Source organism: Vulpes lagopus, chromosome 3, assembly GCF_018345385.1.
Source record: "Vulpes lagopus strain Blue_001 chromosome 3, ASM1834538v1, whole genome shotgun sequence".
Lineage (NCBI taxonomy): Eukaryota > Metazoa > Chordata > Mammalia > Carnivora > Canidae > Vulpes > Vulpes lagopus.
In genome coordinates this window covers 131,527,005-131,550,718 of record NC_054826.1, presented here as the reverse complement: position 1 = coordinate 131,550,718, position 23,714 = coordinate 131,527,005, and the positions used below count along the sequence as shown (strand labels likewise).

The following is a 23,714-nucleotide window of genomic DNA, read 5'->3' as shown; positions in this document are numbered from 1 at the left end:
ACATTTTCTAGCAAGTTCCTCAAGCCTCTTCTGTTTTCTGCTTAAGGAATGCTAACAGACAAGCCCAAACATGAGACTATCTTAGTGTCTTACCAGTATTCAGGTTTTGGCTCTATTGCTTAATTTCCCTGGGCCTCAGTGTTCTTGTACAGAAGATAAAGGGGTTGGCCTAGTTGTTTTCCTTGAACCTTCGAGCCCGAGTCCTCAGATGTAGCACATATAGCTATTCTCAATAATAAAACCTAATAGAAACCACACATCCAAAAGTGGTAGGGTTTCAAATCATCACTCCATCACTAAAGTATTATGTTGATTTGCTTTTGTGTTAGCAAAAAGTAACATTGTGTAGTAATACTTTATTTTCTGTAGATCAGAAATTCTAATTACTATCTGATTAGTAAGAAAGGAAAATGAATTTTGTAATATGTTAGACAAATATTTTAAAACATGAGGGACAAGGTGATGAAAAGATTAAGAATTATTGGTCTAAAAAAATAAAAGAATTATTGGTCTAGTAGTTAGCTAACATTCACCTCCAGCTCTAAAAAATCCTATAATTTTTAAGCTGATGAATGAAGTATGCTATTATGCTAATTTGTTAATCAGGTAACATGAGCATTTTAAAAGAAGATGGCTATAATATAATGATCGGACCAATGGCAAAAATTCCTAGGGAATTTTTTTTTTTCTTTTTAATTTATGAGAGACACAGAGAGGCAGAGGCATAGACAGAGGGTGAAGCAGGCTCCATGCAGGGAGCCCGATGTGGGACTCAATCCCATCCTGGCCCTGAGCTGAAGGCAGACCCCCAAGTGCTGAGCCACCCAGGCTTCCTGATTCCTAAGAAAGTTTGGAGTGGCCAGAATTTTAAGGTCATCCTTCCAATTATACTGACGACCTCCTTATAGGATTGGCCCAGTGAACCTTCTCTCCTAGGCCTGGCCCCAGTGTAGCCTCAGGAACACCCATCACTGTCCTGAAACTTAGCAAACTACACACTTTGGCAGTGCCTTCATTGACATGGAAGCAGTCAGCCCCTATCAGACCTTGCCCTCAGAAGATTTTGGGGAACCCTACACTATGAAGACAGTTTTCTTGCATGTTTTCTTCAGAGACCGCAGCTGTCCTTTCCACTGGTTTTAAATCTAGCATCCCAAGCAAAGTGAACCTAGGGAGGCAAACCCAGACAACCCCCTTTCCCAAGCCTCCCTACAGTGCTCTACCTGTCAGCTTCTACCACTGTCCTTAGCGCCCTACTACGTATAAGTTGGCTTGGTAACTCCTTGTTGTGGAGCAGGGATAGCAATGCCATATCTTCATCACAGGAACCCATGCAAGTGCTGTAAGGTCAAGAAGGTCTTAGCACAGCTAGCTGTGGGGCACTAGGGGTGGGGCTCTAAAGTCTGTAAATTAGAAGGATGGGGTGGACAGATCATCTATTCCCTAATCCTCCAAATAATCTTATCAGCAGTACTTTTTGATAACCTTGGCTCCAAAATGCAACCATAATATTCCACTGTAAAGCCCTAAACATTATAAAATGAAAATATGGTAAAATCTTTGTTCAAGGAGTTTTAAATAGACCCTAGATGTGACTTCCATACCTCATACTGCCTTCAAATCTGCTAGACCCTTGGAAAAATCTCATGTCTCTCTCTAAAATATTTCAATCTCACTTTTCCAATCCTGCGATCCTAAAGGTTGGTAATAGGACGATCTGATTTGCTCAATCATTAGGCTAAGAAAGGTATTCTAGCTATAAGGCAGGAGAGCAGGAATCTCGAATTGAGGTAACCCAGGGACTAAGGCACATAGTCATTCTTGTCCACAGAAGATGGAGAAGGGAACAGAGGTTCAAGGACAGTGCCTAGCCTTAGGAACCGCGTCTGTTAAGACAAAGACTGACATCCATCGGAAGCTCTAGCTTCCAAGCCAGAGACCATGCTGACAGGCACTCGCTTTTACCGTACAGTCTGAGATCGCACAGAGCGCGGCCCTGGGGAGGACGCACGAGCCCGGGACAAGGCCCAGCCGACCGGCGGGCCGCGCGCACCCGGGCCCCGCGGGCCGCCCCGCGCCGCTGCTTCGGGCCGAGAGGGGGCGCCCGCGCGCTCGGGCCGCTCGGGCGGCGCCTGCGCGCGGAGGGCAAGTCAGCGCCGGCGCAGTGCGGCGGCCGCCGGTGCCGGGCTCCGCTCTTCACGTCCCTCAGCGTTGGCTGCGGCAAGGAAACATGGTGCTGGATCTGGATTTGTTTCGGGTGGATAAAGGAGGCGACCCAGCCCTCATCCGAGAGACGCAGGAGAAGCGCTTCAAGGACCCGGGGCTCGTGGACCAGCTGGTGAGGGCGGACGGCGAGTGGCGACGCTGTAAGTACCGGGAAGCGCGGGGTAGCCCGGCGCCAGTCCCCGCTGCCTCTCCCGACCGCTCCCAGCCCTCCCCGGCGGCCTCCCCCGCGCCCTCCCCGGCGGCGGTGACGCCCAGGCCCTCGCTGGGCCCTAGAAGGCGGCGTGCGGCCCGGCCGTCCCACCTCTTCACTCCTGGCGCGCCGGCGCCGGGCTGTGGTGTCGCGGAGGAGCGGGGCGCGTGCGCACCGGGGCCGTCCGGCCAGGGCCGCCCGAGTAGCCAGAAGAAGGGGGGGGGGGGCTCCTAACACTCCCCTCTGGGCCCCTTCCGTCCCTTCCTGTCTTCAGCGAGGCCCCCGAGCGGTCCGCCTCTGATCTGATAGGACCGAAGGCTCCAGCCTGACACCGACTCCCATCTGCAGCCTAATAGTTCGGTCCACCCACATTGCAAGTATTTGGGGACTTCGGAAGCCGCCCCTGGCTAAAACCGGGAGCTTTGGGGAAGGTCATCCCCATGACCTGCAGGCGTACCTTTACAAATGGATGGAGGCCTTTTCCGTAGGAGACTAGATACGGGGAGAGGAGTGCGGTGGGCGAGAACAACCTTGTAACCATGGATCCCGTTTAATTGTGATTTGTGCAAGTTTTCCTGAAAAGACGTTATCAGAGTTGGTCTAGAACCTGGGACTGATCCGGGCATCTTTCATGAAGCTAAATAAAACCACAGAACCGCCTGCGTTCAGCTTCTGCCTGAGTTGACCTGGGGTAGTCACTGACTGGCCGGAAGCTGTCAAGCACACGTGATTCATTTTTTTGTCTGATGCAATAGGTCTGTAAGCAACTGGGAGCCAGGTTTTATGACAGCACCCTGCAAAGGCCCTCCCTGTCCAAGAGTGCGGTGCAGTTTTATTAGGAAAATTGGTTTTCCTAAATTTATCAGAGTATTGGGTGGATAGAGGGTATTTGTTTAACTTCTGTTGTCTGCTGATTCTGTAGTCTCAATCATTCAGATGTGTTATTTGTTTGACCATGAGATCCCACCACCTAAATCTCAATCTGAATTTTTGAGTTGCAATGGAATTAAATTAAAGGAAGGAAAAAAAACCAGACTGGACACTTTTACTGAATTGGAAGTCAGATTTTGTGTACAGCTGTTAAATGACTTTGAATGTGTTAGTCTCTTGTGTATGATGTACACGTCCACAGGAAGTTTTGTTGCTTGCTTAATGAGTGGATTTGTGGTGAGAGGAGGAGTTCTTTGGGGACAGGTTTGTGTTTTATTCACCTGTATGTCCCAATAGCAAGGGTATACGTACACATACAGGGGGTGTATAAATAACATCCCAGTATCTACCTGGTGCTTGGTAAGGGCTTGACAAAGGTTTAGTGAATTCACAAGTATCTTCTGTACTGAGGGCACTTTGGCCTTCTGTATGAAAAACAGATGTAGTTTCTTTTCAACACATTTGTTGATTTGATTCTTTTCTACCTAATGTCCCTTCCCAATATTCTCTTTGCAGCCAAAAGGAATTAATGATTTTTTTCCCAAGTCCTTGGCTGCCCCTGTTGGACATTGACAGATCTTATATCAAGGTTCTTCTGTCATTGGCTGCAACAAGGACGTGTAACGCAGAGCCGCATATGTTGGGCAGCCTGGGTGGCTCAGTGGTTTAGTGCTGCCTTCGGCCTAGGGTGTGATCCTGGAGACCCAGGATCGAGTCCCACGTCAGGCTCCCTGCATGGAGCCTGCTTCTCCCTCTGCCTGTGTTTCTGCCTCTCTCTGTCTCTATGTCTCTCATGAATAAATAAATAAAATCTTAAAAATAAAAAGAAAAAAAATAAAAACTCATATGTTCCCTGACAGGACAGAGCAGGCTTCACACGTATACCTGTTTGTCTACCTATAGACATGCAAGGTGCCACTAGGGCTCTGTGTGGAACACAGACGTCTCATATAACTTGGAGTCGTAGTATCACATTGAAGTTTACCACAACTCTTCTAACTCCAAGGATTCAAACTGTGATTCTTCTTTTTAGTTCAGAGTAGTATAGTAAGGGCACATTTGGGCATATAATAAGCATTTGTCTCAACTATTTACAAAGCTGCTAGATTTCAGTGTATCTTGAAATCTGGTAGTTACAGGAATTCTATCTAGCCTGTGCTATTGTGAATGAAAATTTTCTTTACTGCCTTATTGCACACTCCTTAAGCCGGGTCCTCATTTCGAGCACTTTTTCACTGCCTTCAGTTTTACCAAGATCTCATCTAGCGCAAGGCCACATCCAGGACATGTGATTTTTTTTTTTTTTGGAATACAAATCTAATCATTTTACAGGTTTAAGTCTTGCAGTTGATATTCTTACCTTAAAGCAGTGCTATCTGAGAGCCTCTGGGTGGCTCAGTTGGTTAAGTGTCTGACTTCTGACTTTAGGTCAAGTCATGATCCCAGTGTCCTGGGATCGAGTCCTGAGTTGGGCTCCCTGCTCAGTGGGGTGTCTGCTTGTCTGCTTCTCCCTCTCCCCCTCCCCTTCCTGGTGTGTGCTCTCTCTCTCAAATAAATAAAATCTTAAAAAAATAGAAAAGCAGTGCTGTCTGATAGAAATATAATGTGAGCCATACATGTAATTGTAAATTTTCTGGTAGCCAATTGAAAAGGGAAAAATTCATTTTAGTAAGATGTTATACTATCCCATTATATAAAAAATTATATGTCTAGTATGTGGTCAGTATAAAAATGGAGATACTTTACATTCTTTTTCTTTTTTACAAGTCTTTAAAATCTGATGTATACATGTACATTATATCTTAGTTTGGGTTTGCCATGTTTCAAATGCTCAATAGCCTCCTACCTAGTGGCTACCATATCAGACAGTGTAGCCCTAAAGCATAAAAATACAAATTAGTTAAGACAGTTTACAAAGCCCTGCATGTCTTCTTAGCCTCACCTTCTGTCACTCTCCCACATTTGTCCTCCACTCTTTGTTCTAGACTTGTTATGTTACATGTTTGCTCTTTCACATGTCCATGATTGTTGCCTCTTCTTGGATATTCCTTATCAGGCTGCTGCCCCCATTCCCATCAGCCTGCTCGTCAAATTAACTCTGCTCCCATAGCACTACCTCATTTATTGAGTGTTCTCCACATATTATATATCTTGTTGTGACATTTATACTACTTTTTTTTTAAGATTATTTATTTATTTATTTGACAGAGAGAGAGAGAGCACGAGCGAGAATACAAGCAGGGGGAGTGGCAGAGGGAAGAGAAGCAGTTTCCCCCCTGAGCAGGGAGCCTGATGTGGGATCATGACCTGAGCCGAAGGCAGATGCTTAACCAACTGAGCCACCAGGTGCCCCTATACTGCTTTTAGATACAACCTTTTTAAACTTATTTTTTATGGAGATGTACTCAGTAAAATGTACAGATTTTCATGTGCAGCTTAATGGGTTTTATAAAGCTGTATATGTATCTCACCACCACCCAGGTCAAGATCAAAGAAGACATTTATAACACCCCAGCATGCTCTCTCATGCCCCTTCCAAAAATAACAGTGTTCTGCCATCTATCACCATAAATTAATTTTGCTTGATGTTAAACTTAATGTAAATGGACTTATATAGCATATATTTTTGTATGTGGATTCTTTCCCTCAGAATTATGTCTATAAAATTATTCTATCTTCATGTGGCTTCGTGGCTGGTTCATTTTCATTGCTGTGTAGTACTCCATTATGTAAATATACCAATTATCCATTATGTAAATATACCAATCAATTCTATTGATGGACATTCAGATTGTTACCAATTTGAGGGTATTATGAATAAAGTGCTATGAATACTGCTTTGTGTGTCTTGGTATATGCAGGCACTCATTTCTGTTAGGTATATATGGGTGGAGTTGCTGGATCATAAACTAGATAGATACATGTTTAGATTTAATAGGTATTACCAGATAGTTACCCAAAGTAGTTAATAGCAATCAACACTCTCACCAGCAAAATAAGAGTTCTAGTTTTTCTACAGCCTTATCCTAAATATTGGCAGTCTATTCAATTTTAGCCATTCTGGTGGATATGTAGTGGTATCTCTTTGTGGTTTTAATTTGCATTATCCTGGTGATTAAAGGTATTGAGCACCTGTTCATATCCCTGTTAGTATTTGGATAGCCTATTTTGAGAAGTGTCTGTTCAAGAATGTTGACCAGTTTTTATTTGATTACCTGTCTTTTTCTTATTTATTTGTAGGTATTCTTTATCCCTTCTGGATATAAGACCTTGTCAGATATTTATATTGCACATATTTTCTCCCAGTCTGTGACTTGCTTCTTACTCTTTCAGTCTTTTAATGAACAAAAATGATTAATTTTAGGGGTGCCTGGGTGGCTCAGTCGGTTAAGTACCTGACTCTCTTTTTTTTTTTTTTTAATTTATGATAATCACACACACAGAGAGAGAGAGAGAGGCAGAGACACAGGGAGAGGGAGAAGCAGGCTCCATGCACCGGGAGCCCAACGTGGGACTCGATCCCGGGTCTCCAGGATTGCACCCTGGGCCAAAGGCAGGCGCTAAACCGCTGCACCACCCAGGGATCCCAAGTATCTGACTCTTGATTTCAGCTCAGGTCATGATCCCAGGGTCCTGGGATCAAGCCCTATGGTGGGCTCTGAGCTCAGTGGAGAGTCTGCTTGAGATTTCTCTCCTTCTCCCTCTGCCCCTCCTCCCACTCATGCTCTCTTTCTCTCTCTTTCTAAAATAAATAAATATTTTTTTAAAAAGAGTCTGACTTGGGATCCCTGGGTGGCTCAGCAGTTCAGCGTCTGCCTTTGGCCCAGGATGTGATCCTGGAGTCGCGGGATCGAGTCCCACGTCAGGCTCCCGGCATGGGCCTGCTTCTCCCTCCTGTGTCTCTGCCTCTCTCTCTCTCTCTATGTCTATCATAAATAAATAAATCTTTAAAAAAAAAAAAGAGTCTGAATCTTTTTAAAGAGTTAATTAATTAGTTCTCTTTAATTATTTAAAGAGTTCATTAATTTTAATGAAGTCTAATTTATTGCTCTCTTCTTTGTAGTTTTTGCTGCCTATGTTTGTTTAGGAAATCTTTTCATTCTCAAGTTCCTGAAGAGATTTTCCAATATATTTTCTAGAAGTTTTATTACTTTGCCTATCACATTTAGGTGGATGATTCATTCCACATTGATTTTGGTATATGATGTGAGATAGGGATGAAGTTCATTTTTTTCCCATGTTGCTCCAATTGCTCATGATAAAATGTAGGAAGCTAGGAATGGAAGGGAACTACCTTAATCTCTGATAATAGATATTTATCAAAAAACCTATAGCTAACATTCTTAATGATGAATATTGAATGCTTTCCCCCTGAGTTGGGAACAAGACAAGTATATCTGTTACCACCACTTCTGATTTACATTGTGCTGGAGGTTCTAGACAGTATGATATAAGGCAAAAAAAAAAAAAAAAAAAAAGGAGGGGCTCCTGGCGGCTCAGTCAGTAGAGCATGTGACACTTAATCTCAGGGTTGTGAGTTCGAGCCCCATTTTGGGTGTGGAGCCTACTTAAAAAAAAAAAGATTGGAGTAGAGTGTGATGACAGATGGTAACTAGATTTACTGTGGTGATCATTTCGCCTTGTATACAAATATCAAATCATTATGTTGTACACCTGAAACTAATACAATGTTGTATATTAGTTATACCTCAGTAAAAAAAAAATGATTGGTACAGAAGTAAAGCTGTCATTATTTGCAGATGACTTGATTGTTTATGCAGAACTGAACTACTTAAATTTAGCAAGGTCACTGTATACAATATACAGAATCAATGATATTTCTACATACAAATAACAAAAAGAATCTGATGACTAGAATACATTTAGTAAATGACATTCAAGGTGCCTACACTGAAAACTGTAAAACATTGCTGAAAGAAATTAAAGATAATGAAGGAATATGCTATATTCATTGATTAAAATAGCAGTTATATTATTTTTTAATTGTTTCTTTTCAGCACCTAGCATGATGTTTTCTTTTTTATTCCCAGCCCTTAACACGAGACCTTGCAAATAGAAGGGACTAAATAAATTTTTTAAAAACTTTTAATTTCAAAATAGTTATAGATTCACAGGAAGTTGCAAAAATAGTACAAGGAGGTCCAGTGTACCCTTCACTCAGTTTCTCCCACCGATGATGTCTAACACAACTGGTACAGTATCAAAGCCAAGAAATTGACATTGCTACAATTCACAGACCTTATTCAGATTTCACCAGTTTCACATGCACTCGTGTGTGTGTGTGTGTGTGTGTGTGTGTGTGTGTGTGTAGTTCTATGCAACTTTATCCCATGTGTAGATTTGTGTAAGCACTGTCACATTCAAGACAGGACTGTTCCATCATCACAGAGATCCCGCTTACTGTCCCTTTGGAGTCCATTCTCTCTCCCTTCTCCTCTCCAGGCCCTGGTGACTATGCTTCTGTTCCCATCTCTCTAATCAGTGTAATGAGCAAGTAGATGATTTTGTACTAAGGTTTAGTTCAAGTTTGGCAAAACCTTGAAAAACAGCTGCCTAGGAGCTGTCTCATTTCTATCAATTACACCTGTCAAAAACTTGCTGTTTACCATGTTGGTGCTCAAGCTTGGATTCAAGAGGTTCTACTTTTGCTAATTAGACTTAGGTTAATGAACCATAACACCAACATATTAGTTTGGGCCAGAATACCCATGTAGGCTGATTAGTGCGCCGTCTTCCCCCAAAGAAACTAAAGCATAAGAAACTTATTATTCTCCAGGATACTGGGTGAGATTTCTGTCGAGCAAAGGGAGTAACATTAACCATTTCTGGCAGAGAGATGCAGCCACCAAGTTCATGGGACTAGAAACAGGCCTGCTCTCTCTCCAGGTTCCAGTGCTTACCACACAGTTTTGTTAATGGATTTTAAGACGATTGAGCAGGTTACAGTTACTTGAGTTTTTCCCAGGTTTCTCAGATGTGTTACTCAACTGTGGCATCATCCAGGTTATGATACTTCCCAAATTCAGTCCCAGAAGGTAATTTCCCTTGTCACCAAATGCTGGGGGAACCCCATTGTCACCAATATTTGCCAACTAAATTTGGGACTCTAAAGCTGTAAGATTTCACAACTTCATGAGATCCTTTAGCTCTGTCGAGCTGTGATGGGGGAACGGGTGGTGTTCTTAATTATGTGCGTATCTTTGATATATTCTTGGATTGTTTATTCTTCAGGCAGATTTCGGGCAGACAACTTGAACAAGCTGAAGAACCTATGCAGCAAGACAATTGGAGAGAAAATGAAGGTAAGAGAACTAGGTAACAGCCTTGAGAGCTTGAGCAGAGGTATTTCATCTTACTCTTAGTTAATACTCACATAGTTTCTGACCTAGTTAGTGTGTAACTAATTCTGTGAGACACTGAATTTCTTCCCAAAGGGGAAGATCTTTAAAAAGAAAGGTAGTGGGCAAGGGAACTAAGAAGTACTTTCAGGGATCGGGGAGTCCATCTTCTGTCTTCGGATAAGTCTTAGTGCCTTGGGGTTGCTGTAACAGAATACTATAGACTGGGCGGCTTATAAACAAGAGCAGTTTATTTCTCACCGTTCAGAAGACTGAGAAGTCCGAAATCAAGGCGCTGACAGATTTCGTGTTGGTGAAGACCCACTTCCTGCCCGGTTCATAGACAGCTGCCTTCTCATTGTGTCCTTACGTGGTAGAAGGGAGCTCTCTGGAGTCTCTTATAAGGGCACTAATACCATTTATGAAGGCTCTGTCCTCATGACTTCATCTCCTCTGAAAGACCCCACCTCCAACCGCCAGCACATTGGGGATTAGGTTTCAACATGTAAGTTTGGGGGGCACAGAGTCTGTATGTAGCCAGGTAAGATTCTTGCCACATTGCTCATTCGTTGCCTGTTTTGTTTTTATAATAAATATAAATTCCACCAGTAATCTTATTCAGTTATTCCTTTTTTTTTTTTCTTATCCAATTATTCCTTAAGCGTAATCTACAGTGCCAGAAAGGTTTTCTTAGGGCGGACTTGAGATTTCTGTCTCACTGTAGTCGTGCTCTTTAATAGAAAGAGCACATATAAGGAGTCCAAATCCTGGATTGTTGGCTGTGTGACTTTAGGCAAGTTAACCTCTGAGCTTCAGTTTTCTCATCTGTGAAATGACAATACTAACAGTCACCCATAGAACAGAATTGTGAGAACAAAATTTTTTAAATGTGGAGAACCTGGCACAATGCCTAGAACATTGTAGTTATTCTGCAATTGCAAGTAACAGCGGAGGGCAAGTAGTTTCTGGCCTTCATCCAAAAAATCCTTCCTGTGCTTGAAGAATATTAAGTTTTAGTTTGGCCTTGCTTTGGTATCCAGAATAGTTTATGCTTTTAATCTTTCTTCAAAAACATCCTCTTAGCCCCTTAGTCATTTTTTTAAAAAAACATATTAACTGCTCCCTCAAACGTGTCTCATTTTTAAGTTGTAAACCTCTAAACTAAACCACAAAATCATAAAATTTTGGAACCTGAACCAGTAAAGAGTATAATAGAAAGACTCCCTCCGGATTCTAGTACCTTACACTTCACAGCTAGTCTGAATCCTTCTCTTTAACGGTATTTTGTTACACTTTCAGCTTGTGATTGGCTGTGGAAATTGATACCAACAATCAACAGTTTTCTTCCTTTGGGACTCAAGATGCTTAATATTTGCATGTCAAAGTCCCCATAATTATGTTAATTCCAGCATGCACTCCTGCCTGTATATTCTTTGGAGCACATATACAGATAGTGCTAGCCTAGCATTTTCCTAGCAAGAAGATGGGAGTGTTTTCATTTGCAATAGCGTTCTTAGATCCCTTCATTGTAGCTCCACAACCAGTGTTAACTTACTGTCTACTAAGTTACTCCCTTACTATGCATTAGAATGGTTTTAGGGGCAGCCCCGGTGGCCTTCAGCCCAGGGCGTGATCCTGGAGACCCAGGATCGAGTCCCATGTCAGGCTTTCTGCATGGAGTCTGCTTCTCCCTCTGCCTGTGTCTCTGCCTCTCTCTCTCTCTCTCTTTCTGTGTCTGTCATAATAAATAAAATATTTAACTAGAATGGTTTTAGCAGTGCTTTCATTTGTATAGCACTTGAAAGTATTAAAAACTCTTCTGCTTGCATCTCATTTCGGTAGTTTTGTTTTGTTTTTTTAAAGATTTTATTTATTTATTTATTCATGAGAGACACACAGAGAGAGAGAGAGAGAGGCAGAGACACAGGCAGAGGGAGAAGCAGACTCCATGCAGGGAGCCGACGTGGGACTCAATCCCAGGTCTCCAGGATCACACCCTGGGCTGAAGGAGTGCTAAACCACTGAGCCACCCAGGCTGCCCTATTTTAGTGGTTTTGATCTTTGCTGCAAACCTGGAATATGGACAGTACATTTGTCAACCTTATTAAAAGGGCAAGAGAATAGGCTTAGGAAATTAAGGGTCTTGCCTAAAATCACATAAATTAGTTGTAGAGTCAGAACTTGAACTCAGGAACTTGAATTTGCTGCCCTGAGGGATTATCAGATAACAGAGGGGCCTCAGCTCTCTTGGTTACTAAATGGAAAATCTTGAGATTTAGGCCATTTATTTCAACCTCAGTTGTCTCTGCTTATTCTTAACAAGACTCATTCTGAGATTTTCAGACTTTTGCAATTTTTAAAGATGATTTTGCTTGAGTCACTGAAGGATGTAAGTTTGTTATGGTTAGCATCCTGACTTCTCACTTTAGTATATGAGATTGTATAATAAATCTAAAGAATTTCTATGCTTTACCCTCAGAAGATTTAGTTCTTTATAAGACTCAGCTTTGTGCAGTGGTATATGAGGTTGTATAAATGTAATTGCCTATTGTTAAATGTATGGAATTAAAAAAAAAAAATCTTTAGGACATTGCACGTGATTTAGTCTAGCAAAGCAGACCCTGAACTTCCTCAACTTGTTTTTATGCAAGTTTTGCTGAGGTCTTACATATCTTGTTATTATAGCCTTTGATAATTTTCTTTAATTCCTTTTAATTTGGGAAGAATCTGACTCTTAAAATTATCTTCTTCACGGCTCTGGGCAAGGATTGGAAATGATTTGACAAAATATCATAAAGAAGGAGAAGAGAAACCAGAGAGGAGAAAATCTAGCCCTGGGTATGTTCTATGGTTTTGCCAAGTTGCATTGATTGCTCTAAACTTAGTTCCAGATTGTGACTTTTTTCTTCAAAATTTTTGTTTTCCTTAGCGTCCTAATATTCTATTATCCTATCCATTTTTTCCTGTTAGCCTCAGTGCTGGAATTGTTCTTAGTGTGTGGACAGGGTTTCATAAATTCACACCCAGGCACTTGCCCCAGAGCTGGACAGTAGTGTGAACCTTTTCACACATTCTTGGTGCCCATAACTACTCTATGTCCAGGGCAGTCCTTCTTCTTACGTTCCTATTGATGTCAGCTTTCTGACCTTGCTGGATTAATTGATCTGTCCAGGATCAAAAAAGCTAGAAAGTGGCAGGATAAGGACTCGAAACTTTCTTGCTTCCAATTTACTAATTTTTTTCTCTCACGTGTTGTAGCCTTCAGATATATGGCAAGTTCTGTGGTTTGTTTATATATTAATCTGGGGTGTACTTATAAAACTATGTCAGAAATTTTCTTTTATTTAGTAGTATTGTTTTGTTTCCCCTTGCAGAAAAAAGAGCCAGTGGGAGATGAGTCCATTCCAGAAGATGCATTAAATCTCGATGACCTCACTGCAGACACTTTAGCTGTAAGTTATTATCCTTCCCTTTTCTAGGCTGGATTTCTGTTCTTTCATTGTAACTCTGTTCCTAGACAAGTGAGTGCTGACACTCAGCGCCACACAGCATTGTGGCATCCTTGAATGTGTGCAGTGAGGAAATGTCCCCCTCCGCCCTCGTTGGACTCCATACTTGAGTATTTATTAGATCGAGTAGCCGGGGACAGATGGAGTGGAAAAGTCAAAAGTAGGAAGAAAAGAAAAAAGGAGCCAAGCTATGTTTGATTTATAGAAATCTGTTTTCACAAAGTCAAGGAATTTTTCAATTTACTATAATTCAGTATTCACAACAGTGAACCTAGAAAAAATAATTTTCAAGTTTTTTAGTCACCAAACCCATTCTTAAAACCTGTAACACAAAAGCACAGTGAGAGCATAAATACACAAAAACAAAGTTGCTGTGCCTGAAGGGCTGAGTTGGGGGTGCTGTTGCTCTCCAGCCCCACTTGCTAAGGGCTCTCCTGTCCCCAGGAAATCATAGTTTGAAACACTTGCAGGAAGGAAGCCAAGAGCAGCCCCAGTGGTACAGCGGTTTAGCGCCTCCTGCAGCCCAGGGCGTGATCCTGGAGACCCGGGATCGAGTCCCACATCAGGCTCTCTGTATGGTGCCTGCTTCTCCCTCTGCCTGTGTCTCTGCCTCCCTCTCTCTCTCTCTCTGTCTCTATGAATAAATAAAACCTTTAAAAAAAAAGGGGGGGGGGGATCCCTGGGTGGCGCAGCGGTTTGGCGCCTGCCTTTGGCCCAGGGCGCGATCCTGGAGACCCGGGATCGAATCCCACGTCAGGCTCCCGGTGCATGGAGCCTGCTTCTCCCTCTGCCTGTGTCTCTGCCTCTCTCTCTCTCTCTCTCTCTCTCTCTGACTATCATAAATAAATAAAAATTAAAAAAAAAAAAGAATGAAACTGGATGAAACTTTAAAAAACAAAAAAGGAAAGAATCCAAAATAGCTTAAGACAGGGTCTCTTAATCCTAATAAATTTATAATCTTCCTAGGGAACAATTAAATGTAGTACATAAGAGTGCTAAATTTGTTTAATCAGGAAATCAAAAAGTACAAGTTAAGGGAAAGAGCTCTTAAGAGAGCTACAGGGTTAAAACCCCTGAGATATGTAGGAATGAAAAGAATGGCCAGAATTGATCCGTCTCTGCCTTAGGTACCCCAAAAGAAAATGCCAATGCATTTGTAAGGGCAAAACTGTGTACTGGTGTATGTGTGTGTGAAATCTCAGTTCTTTGAAAGCCTTCATTGCTGATTTGAAAAATGCTATCACAAGGGTTGTCATTAGAGCACAACAAGGTTAGGACAACAGAATCTTATTCCTACTCTGTCCTCGGCCTGCTGTTGCTTGAGTCCTGGCCTGTTCATCTACAGAACCTGAAAGTCTCACAAATCAAAAAAGTCCGACTCCTCATCGATGAAGCCATCCTAAAATGTGATGCTGAGCGGATAAAGCTGGAAGCAGAGCGGTTTGAGAACCTCCGAGAGATCGGGAACCTTCTGCATCCCTCAGTGCCCATCAGCAATGATGAGGTAGGTGTGGAGTGCCACAGCAGGCTGCTGCCTAGCCGGTGCTCCTCTCTGTTGCGGAGGGGGCAGGGTGGGAGGAGGACAGGGAAATGCTGGCACTCTGTATAATAGGCCTTGTGTCAGAAGCAGGCTCTTTGTATATTCGCTCTGCCCACCAATTGAGAATTGAAAGTCAGATTGTTGCCTGATTGGGAAGTAGCAGGGACGGCAGGTAGGAGGAGACTCCTGGCACAGAAATCTCGTCTAAATCCGGCTGCTGTCCTCCACTGCGTGTTGCCCGTGGTAGCAGTGAGTCCTGTGGGAGGGATCTGCTAAACCAACCTCACCCCTCACCCACACCCTGCTGAGAAGCTGCAGGTTGAAGGGAAATCTGCATGATAAAAGTTTCCTGCTGAGTGGGAGCTTCCCCGGCACAAAGCTGCTCTGAGCCCTGCCTTTGTTCCCTGACACCCCAGCCGTGGCTGGGCCCATCTGTGCCTCTTTCATTCATTCCCTGGTGAACGAGCATTAAACTTATTGCAAGCTACGGTGGGAGACTCTGGAGGTCAGGGCCCTGAGCCCGCCCTCATACAGCCCCAGGACCAATGAGAGCCTGGAAAAAAAAAATCTACATTCTCTTCTGTACCCCAGGCAATGCTGATGGGGGTGGGGGTCGTCCTTTTGCTAGATTTTCAGGGAGTCATTTAAAAGGGTAAAAAAAAAAAGAATACAACAGATCTCTTAGAAATTCATGATTTCAGTTCCATGGCTAGAATCGCTACTAAGAATTTGTAAATTATTATTTCTCTTTTGAGCACAAATGCTCTAGCAAATGCCCTTCCTTAGTCTGTATACGCAATGACCAAAACCTGGTATTTGAGTTAACCAGTAGTTCTGCAAAGCTCTAGGTTGTTCTTGGAATGGGGTTTGGAAAACTGAGGTTGTGGAATTCAGGGATCATGCATCTTTCTCTCCTGGTCTTGTTTCCTTAGGATGCCGACAACAAAGTAGAGAGAATCTGGGGCGATTGTACAGTCAGGAAGAAGTACTCTCATGTGGACCTGGTGGTGATGGTAGATGGCTTTGAAGGTGAAAAAGGGGCCGTGGTGGCTGGAAGTCGAGGTTACTTCCTGAAGGTAAGAGTCAGGAACCTGTGGCGATGGGATTATAAAGAAAGAACTAAAAAAAATATCTGTGGAAAACATAACCTATTTAAAAAGGCCTACAAATCCGCCACTTGTTTTCGGCCTTTCTACTGCAAACATACTGGCAGTTAGGTGCACTTCTCTTAGCCAGGAGAGTGCTGCTCAGGATTCCCTAGAACAGGAGCCACTACATGACCCTCCATAATGAATATATGTTGTCCTGACTGAATCAGAACAGTCTGCCTTAGTGTAATTGGACAGTCAGACAAGTAACAAAGAATCAGGACCCACTGTGATGAGTGCTGTGGTGTGAGAGCTGTGAGCACAGGTAGGCAGAGGCAGCAAACCCAGATCAGTTGGGACAAGGGGCAAATGAATTCAGAGGAGACTTCCAGAAAGGCATGGAAAAATAATTTTGGAGATACTGTACATATATATGTATACATAAGTATGCTCTAACATAGACACAAACCCAGTGTTTTAAGAACTAGTGCAAGAAAGCTCTCCCACGCAGCCTGGGCACATAATCCTTTTTTCTTCACTTTGCTTTTCCTTACAGTGTGCCTGGATGATGCGCTGGACATTAGTATTAAGAAAGACTCTCTTGAGTCAGGTGTTGGGGTTCACAGTCTTTGCTGGCCTCCTGCATATCCCCAGTTGCCTCTGAGTGTAAATTCTAGCAGATGAACACGATGGCAACAGAACCCAATCACAGTGCTTGTCTCTGCTCCTTTAGGGTGTCCTGGTGTTCCTAGAACAGGCGCTCATCCAGTACGCCCTTCGCACCTTGGGGAGTCGGGGCTACACTCCTATTTATACCCCCTTTTTCATGAGGAAGGAGGTCATGCAGGAAGTGGCACAGCTCAGCCAGTTTGACGAAGAACTTTATAAGGTGAGTAGCCTGGGGCAACACAGCAGACTGACTTAAGTTATGAAGTTTAACTTAAAGGACACAGAGCAGTGCTGCCCAGTAGAACTTCCTGCCGTGATGGAAATACTCTGTATCATGGCTGCCAAGCACTTAAAATATAGCTAGTACAACTGAGGAAGTAAAATTTTTATTTTTATTAATTCTGACTCAAATAGCCACATAAGGCTAGTGGCTACCATACTGGACAATGTAGACATAGAGCCTGTTTTGACTTTCCCAGATAATCTACATGACTTACCTAAATTGAGCATACTTTAACACCAGGGGCTTTGAAAAGAAGCATACTTTTTGAGTGCTTGGATGGAAGACTATTATAGAAGTGGCTGATCTTCCCCTATCCTCCTCCTCCTATCCCCAAACTGGAAGCTTCTAGACAGCGAGACATATTTTCCTTGGGATGGATGTGGCTTCCAGTTTGTGGCTCTTTTTCAGCCACAGACCATCTTAGGGAGAGCCAGAGGATTCACGTTGAGAGTCAGGTCATTCTGACAAGCTGGTTCCAACACCAGCTGTGGCGCCCCCAGTCTGTACCTAGCACTCAGAATTTCTAGTGTCTCTGCTAATGGCTGCCCCTCAACAGCATAGTCCACTCTTCACTTGTCTCTCTCCTTCAAGACCATTCTGTCAGAAGGGAGTGACTTGGCTCTTATTGGCAGGAGTTAGACAATGCTCTTGGGCTCACCTGACTCACCTTTAATAGAACTTCTTCCCAAGGAGTCCTATTGATGAGTTCTAGTTATGTTTTCATTTAAGATGCAGTGGGAAGCAAAATGCTCTGTAAACCCTGAGCATTAGTCTAACCTTGGTATTCTCCCTCTCTTCTTCCCTTTCTTTCTATAAGATTTCATTCATTCATTCATTCATTTATAGCAAGCAAGAAAGCGTGATGGGAGGGCCAGCAGGGGAGAGAGAATTTCAAGCAGACTCTGTATTGAGCATGGAGCCCAGTGCAGTGTTGGATCCCATGACCCTGAGATCATGATCAGAGCCAAAATCAAGAGTCAGACACTTAACTGACTGAGCCACCCAAGAGTCTTTTCCTTTTCTTTTAGTGAAGAAGGGAATGTGTTCATGTATCGGCCAAAATCTGCCTTCTTTTCTTGTTTTCCTCATTTCAACCCCAAGACTGGATAATCACTTACAGAGCTTTAGAAAGATGCCCTGCAGGGAACATCAGAGAGAAACTTACATGGAGGATTATGAGAGAGACACTAGGTAGTAGGTACCTCCTATGTTTCCTGCATTTTCCATCTCTTCTCCAGATACTTCTTGGATCCATATATGGGAAGAATCACAGGTCCCCATAGTGAGAGTTTGGGCTGGCACTTCTTGCCTAATAATCTCAGCTTGTGACTTCTCTGGAGCAGTGCTGTCCAGTAGAACTCTCTACTACATTCCCAGTAATGGGAATGTTCTGTATATACTGTCTAGTTGACAGCACCAGCCATATGTGGCTGTTAAGCACTTGAAATGTGGCTAGTGGCTAAATTCCCCCAGTCAAGTAGCAACATAGTTTTCTAGGTCCCCAAATGCTGACCCAGAGGAAGTTTCCTCCCTTCTTTTTTTTTTTTTTTTTTTATTATTGTATTTATTTATTCATGAGAGACACACAGAAAGGCAGATAGGGAGGAGGAGAAGAGGCAGAGGGAGAGGCAGGCTCCATGCAGGGAACCCAACTGGGGCTCGATCCCAGGACTCTGGGATCACGCCCTGAGCTGAAGGCAGACACTCAAGCACTGAGCCACCCAGGTGCCTCTCTACCCTCCTTTTTTAAAAATTAAAATAATACCACATGACAAAATTTGGAAATGGTGGGGGGAAATCATCTTCTTTTCCATTACCTCATAGTTGTCATTTTTAAATCCCTTTGGGGGCTTTTTTTCATATATATATCATTTTCTCATATTTCCCTCACAATGTGTATAAATTGCCTCAGCATTATATCAGAAGCATTTTTCAGTGTTACCTCACAGTCTTCATAACCAACATTTTTTAAATGGCCTTGGCTCAGATCCTGGCCTCTGACCAACAGATTGCTTACAGCTAAACGTTTTGTGCCCGGCATCTCTCTTTAACGGCAGATTTCAAAGAGTAAGCGGGGGCAGAAGAGCAGTTACTAGAAGCTACCGCTTCGCAGTGCAGTGTAAGGTCACGTCATTGGGCTGGGCATTTGATTCCTCCAGACTCAGGTAAAATAGGTGTACTCGTTTCAACCACAGAGCCAGGGAAGGGGCGTCAGCAGGGAGGGCTCAGGTGCTTCAAGGTGCCCCTCTCTCCTTGACGTCCGTGGCCTGGAGAACCTTCACAGGATGTTCAATCAGTAGTGAGTTTTGAGTCCTCAGGTATGCGTGCTGGGCCCAAGTGGGGCAGTGATCACCTGGGCCCCTTCTGTTGTGAGCAGACACCCAGGCCTGGTCTAGAAGTGTTTGTTAGCTGGCCCCCGCCAGGGGAAGCACAGTTCTCTGCCTCACCTCGGGTGACCTCTTAGAAAGCTCTGATTCTAAACCTTAACTCTGAAGAGTCCATTTAAATTTGGTATCTTTTTTTTTTTTTAAATAAAAAAACCTAGCTAAAACATTAAAAAAAAAAAAATGGATGTAGGATAGTCGACTCTTCCCTTGTTGAAATATTTAGGGGACTTCGTTTTTTGCCATCAGTAAGTAATGTTACAGTGAATTTTGTCCTGTTTATACCTTTTTTTCTTCTGTGTTACTTTCTTTTTTTTTTTTTTTTTTCAAAATTTTTTTTTTTAATTTTTATTTATTTATGATAGTCACAGAGAGAGAGAGAGAGAGGCAGAGACACAGGCGGAGGGAGAAGCAGGCTCCATGCACCGGGAGCCTGATGTGGGATTCGATCCCCGATCTCCAGGATCGCGCCCTGGGCCAAAGGCAGGCGCCAAACCGCTGCGCCACCCAGGGATCCCCTGTGTTACTTTCTTTAGCTGAACACCAAAGTGATTCTTCAAGGAGTATAACCCTAGACTAACTCATAAGCACCAAGAAAGCAGAGACTATCTTCTTTTGCCCAGCATTGGCAAACTTGGCATTTAATAAATGCCTAACAAACATTTGTTGAGTGGATTAATTTTTTTTAAGGTTTTATTTATTTATTTATGAGAGACACAGAGAGAGAGAGAAAGAGAGGGGCAGAGACATAGGCAGAGGGAGAAGCAGGCTCCCCGTAGGAAGCCCAATATGGGACTCAATCCCAGGACTCTGGGATCACGCCCTGAGCCGAAGGCAGACACTCAACCACTGAGCCACTCAGGCATCCCGAATGGATTCATTTATACTGCTACCAGCTCAGGTTTAATTGCACTGCCATCATTGGCCACTGTACATTATTTATAAATGCTTCATTTATTAGATAAGTAAAAAAACTATTATTATGAGTATTTTATCTCCTATTAATTTGCATTTCTCTGATCCCTAGTAGGGATCCCATTTTTGGAGTGACTCATTCCCTCCTTTGTCTTTTTAGCATCCCCTGCTCGCTTCTAGGCAGAGATTAAAGGAAATTCTTCCCATCTCATCACTGGAATCTTCCCTGTGGTTTCTTGCTCTGGCTGAGGTCCTCATCCCTCACTCTTAACTAGTAGAGGTCCTTCCTCCTACAGGTGATTGGCAAAGGCAGTGAAAAGTCTGATGACAATTCTTATGACGAGAAATACCTGATTGCCACCTCAGAGCAGCCCATTGCTGCTCTACACCGGGACGAGTGGCTCCGGCCGGAGGATTTGCCAATCAAGTATGCCGGTCTGTCCACTTGCTTTCGCCAGGAGGTGGGCTCCCATGGCCGAGACACCCGCGGCATCTTTCGAGTCCATCAGTTTGAGAAGGTGAGTGGTCAGGTCGGGGTGGGGAGTAGGACCCTTCTCAGTCTCTCCTAGGTGGTTAGAGGAGAGGCAGGCTCTGTGTTGCTCAGACCCACTCTGGTTTCTGTCTTCCCTCTCGCCGCCTACCTCTGTTTCTACCTGAGAAGCACATGCTAGAATGGCTGTGAGCACAACTCTGGAATCAGGCTGCCTGAGTCCCAGTGGCAGTTCTGCCGCTTAGCTGTGTGACCTTGAACAAGTTACTTAACCTCTCCGCACTCAGTTTCCTCCTGTACAAAAAGAGGAGGATGATAGCTCCCGCCTCATTAGGCCCACTGTGAGGATTCAGCTAGTTGGTGGGATAAAGTACTTAGAATAGGACCTGGCATGTATGTGGTAGGAACTCCGTGGAGCTTTGTTCTTGCAGCGGTGTCCAGCACCAATCTCGGGGGGGGGGGGAGGGGGGCAGCCTTGCCTGACTCCCAGTGGTGTAGGAATAGGTCTTCACTGCAAGGCTATCTCCCATTTCAGCCCTTTAGTTTATTCGCCCCATCCCATTGTCACGGTCTCCTTGGGTCCCTCTCTGCAGATTGAACAGTTTGTCTACTCATCACCACATGACAACAAGTCATGGGAGATGTTCGAAGAGATGATTACTACCGCAGAAGACTTCTACCAGTCTTTGGGGATCCCTTACCACATTGTGAATATTGTCTCAGGTATCTACTCCCTTTCCCTTGTCCCACGAACACTACCCTCATCAGGTGAGCTGCCACACAAAGAAATAGCTTGCAAATCCAATTAATTGTTCACATTAATTAAAATATCACACTCTTGCCACTTGGGAGTATTTGGTGATAAGAATATCTGGGCATGATTTCATTCCTGGGGATAGGATGAGAATTAAAGAATTCCTCAGGTTTGCTAAAGGTCAGTCTTCTGAAATACCATCCCTCCTTCATGAATTCTAGGGGTTTTTCCTTACAGGTTCTTTGAATCACGCTGCCAGTAAGAAGCTTGACCTGGAGGCCTGGTTTCCGGGCTCAGGAGCCTTCCGTGAGTTAGTGTCCTGTTCTAACTGCACAGATTATCAGGCTCGCCGGCTCCGAATCCGATATGGGCAAACCAAGAAGATGATGGACAAGGTAGGTGACCCCTCGGGAGATGGGAAATAGGGCCTCATGTAGAACAGGTCCATCTTATTTCTCAGTCCTTAGAGAACATTATGTCCCAGCATCATGGGAAAATCTGAACTTCTCAGTCTAGACCAAAAAAGGAATCTGAAAATGACTTCTACTGCATCAGGACTGAGTCCTTTTAGCTAGAAACCTGAATCTAGCTCTATTCTACAAGGTAATTCTAGCTCTTCTCTTTGAGGCTTTGTTTTCTCTGACTCCAGATAAAGAATAATCCCCATTTTCTACAGAAGACAAGTTGAAGGCCCTATCTTCTCTCTCACCCAAGAAGGTCTGGGTTTGTAAGTTTATCTCTTCAAACCCAGTTTTCAGGCCCTAATCTATTCCAAGTCAGGGACTTGAAAGGGGTTAAAAGGAGAGGCCACCATGGAAGTTTTCTCCTGCCCTCAAAGGGCCCAACTCTCCTCCGTTTGCTAGGACTTATTACTAGTTTCTCATGGAGGTATAAGGAATCTTCCTGGAATTGTATAATAGGCAATAAATACTAAACAGAATGTCAGTCTAGAGAAAGATCAATAATGCTTTGGATTTGGATAGTTACAGTTGGGGGAGTCTGGCTGAGTGGTTGGTTCCTGGTCATGAGTGAGACCAGATTGAGTTCCATGCTCCTTCTGGGGACCCTGTCTTTGCAGGTGGAGTTTGTCCATATGCTCAATGCTACAATGTGCGCCACCACTCGCACCATCTGCGCCATCCTGGAGAACTACCAGACGGAGAAGGGCATCGTCGTGCCTGAGAAATTAAAGGAGTTCATGCCACCAGGTAAAACTCCCTGTCCAGCCCATCTTCCTCTTCTTCTGTCTTCATAATCCTCTAAATATCGAGCCCCCTTTCAGAATATATAAACTTTTTTTGTTCAGAAACAGTCCCCAGGGACGCTTGGGTGGCTCAGTGGTTGAGCGTCTGTCTTTGGCTCAAGGCGTAATCCCAGGACTCTGGGATTGAGTCCCACATCGGGCTTCCTGCATGAAGCCTGATTCTCCCTCTGCCTATGTCTCTGTCTCTCTTCTCTTGCGCGCGCTCTCTCTCTCTCTCTCTGTCTCTCTGTCTTTCATGAATAAATAAATAAAATCTTAAAAAAAAAAAAAAAAGAAAAGAAACAGTCCCCAAAACTTTGCCTGTCTTCTGCTGCTGGCCATTACAGGGGCAAAGTTGAGAAAGTAGCCACTAGAGGTATGACATCCTGTTTCAGTGCAGCTAAGATTCAGACTGTGGAAGAAAAGAATGAAACCAGTTCCCATCATGGGTGCCCTTTTGTTCATAGGGATCATCGTCTCATGGAACTCTCCCCAGAAGTCTTTGGGCTTTGACTCCTGAGAAACGATAGATTATTTAGTTGGCTCTCTCCCTCCAGGTCTCCAAGAACTGATTCCCTTTGTAAAGCCTGCACCCATTGACCAGGAGCCATCAAAGAAGCAGAAGAAGCAGCATGAGGGCAGCAAAAAGAAAGGGGCATCAAGAGACGTCCCCCTAGAAAGCCGGCTGCAGAACATGGAGGTCACTGATTCCTGAACATTCCTTCCTCCCAGTTTGTCAGGCTTTCATTTCTGTCCACTCGGATCTCAGAGCCTGCCCACGGGCTGGGAAGCCAAGCACCCACTCATCACCCACCCCATCTGACTGCATTGCTAAAAGGGGAACAGTCTGCCATGTACAACGTGATGTTCCTGTCTCCTTGCATGGGCATAGGATCCATTCTCTGATGACTGATGAAACCATGTAATAAAGCATCTCTAAGGAAGGCTAGGACTCTTCCACGGTCTTCTGCCCAGGGCTCAAACCCTGTCTCTGACAGTTCTCCCTGGAACCACATTCACTTCTGCTTTTCCTTCTAAAGAAGGCTATTCCATTTAGCAAGTCAGACAGCCTTTGAGAAGGTAGGTGAAGGCAGGGGTAGATTTAGGAAAAGCTTAAGAGAATGAAAACTTTGA

General features: G+C 43.7%; 1 protein-coding gene across 1 annotated transcript; it reads left to right on the top strand.

Annotated features, from left to right (window-relative positions):
* Nucleotides 1–2,149: 2,149 nt before the first annotated feature.
* Nucleotides 2,150–23,524, top strand: SARS1 (seryl-tRNA synthetase 1). Its single transcript, XM_041749006.1, has 11 exons — nucleotides 2,150–2,366; nucleotides 9,599–9,669; nucleotides 13,080–13,157; nucleotides 14,560–14,718; nucleotides 15,687–15,830; nucleotides 16,576–16,731; nucleotides 20,390–20,611; nucleotides 21,177–21,306; nucleotides 21,575–21,732; nucleotides 22,416–22,545; nucleotides 23,138–23,524. The coding sequence occupies exons 1-11, from the start codon at nucleotides 2,231–2,233 to the stop codon at nucleotides 23,293–23,295; spliced, it is 1,542 nt and encodes a 513-aa protein (XP_041604940.1). The 5' UTR covers nucleotides 2,150–2,230; the 3' UTR covers nucleotides 23,296–23,524.
* The last annotated feature ends 190 nt before the right edge of the window (nucleotides 23,525–23,714 follow it).

Excerpts from the sequence above, each read along its gene's own strand:
- SARS1 (XM_041749006.1), top strand. The coding sequence starts at position 2,231 with ATGGTGCTGGATCTGGATTTGTTTCGGGTGGATAAAGGAGGCGACCCA. Across the intron at positions 2,367-9,598 it reads GGACGGCGAGTGGCGACGCT|GCAGATTTCGGGCAGACAAC; the intron begins GTAAGTACCGGG and ends TTTATTCTTCAG. Across the intron at positions 13,158-14,559 it reads TCACTGCAGACACTTTAGCT|AACCTGAAAGTCTCACAAAT; the intron begins GTAAGTTATTAT and ends GTTCATCTACAG.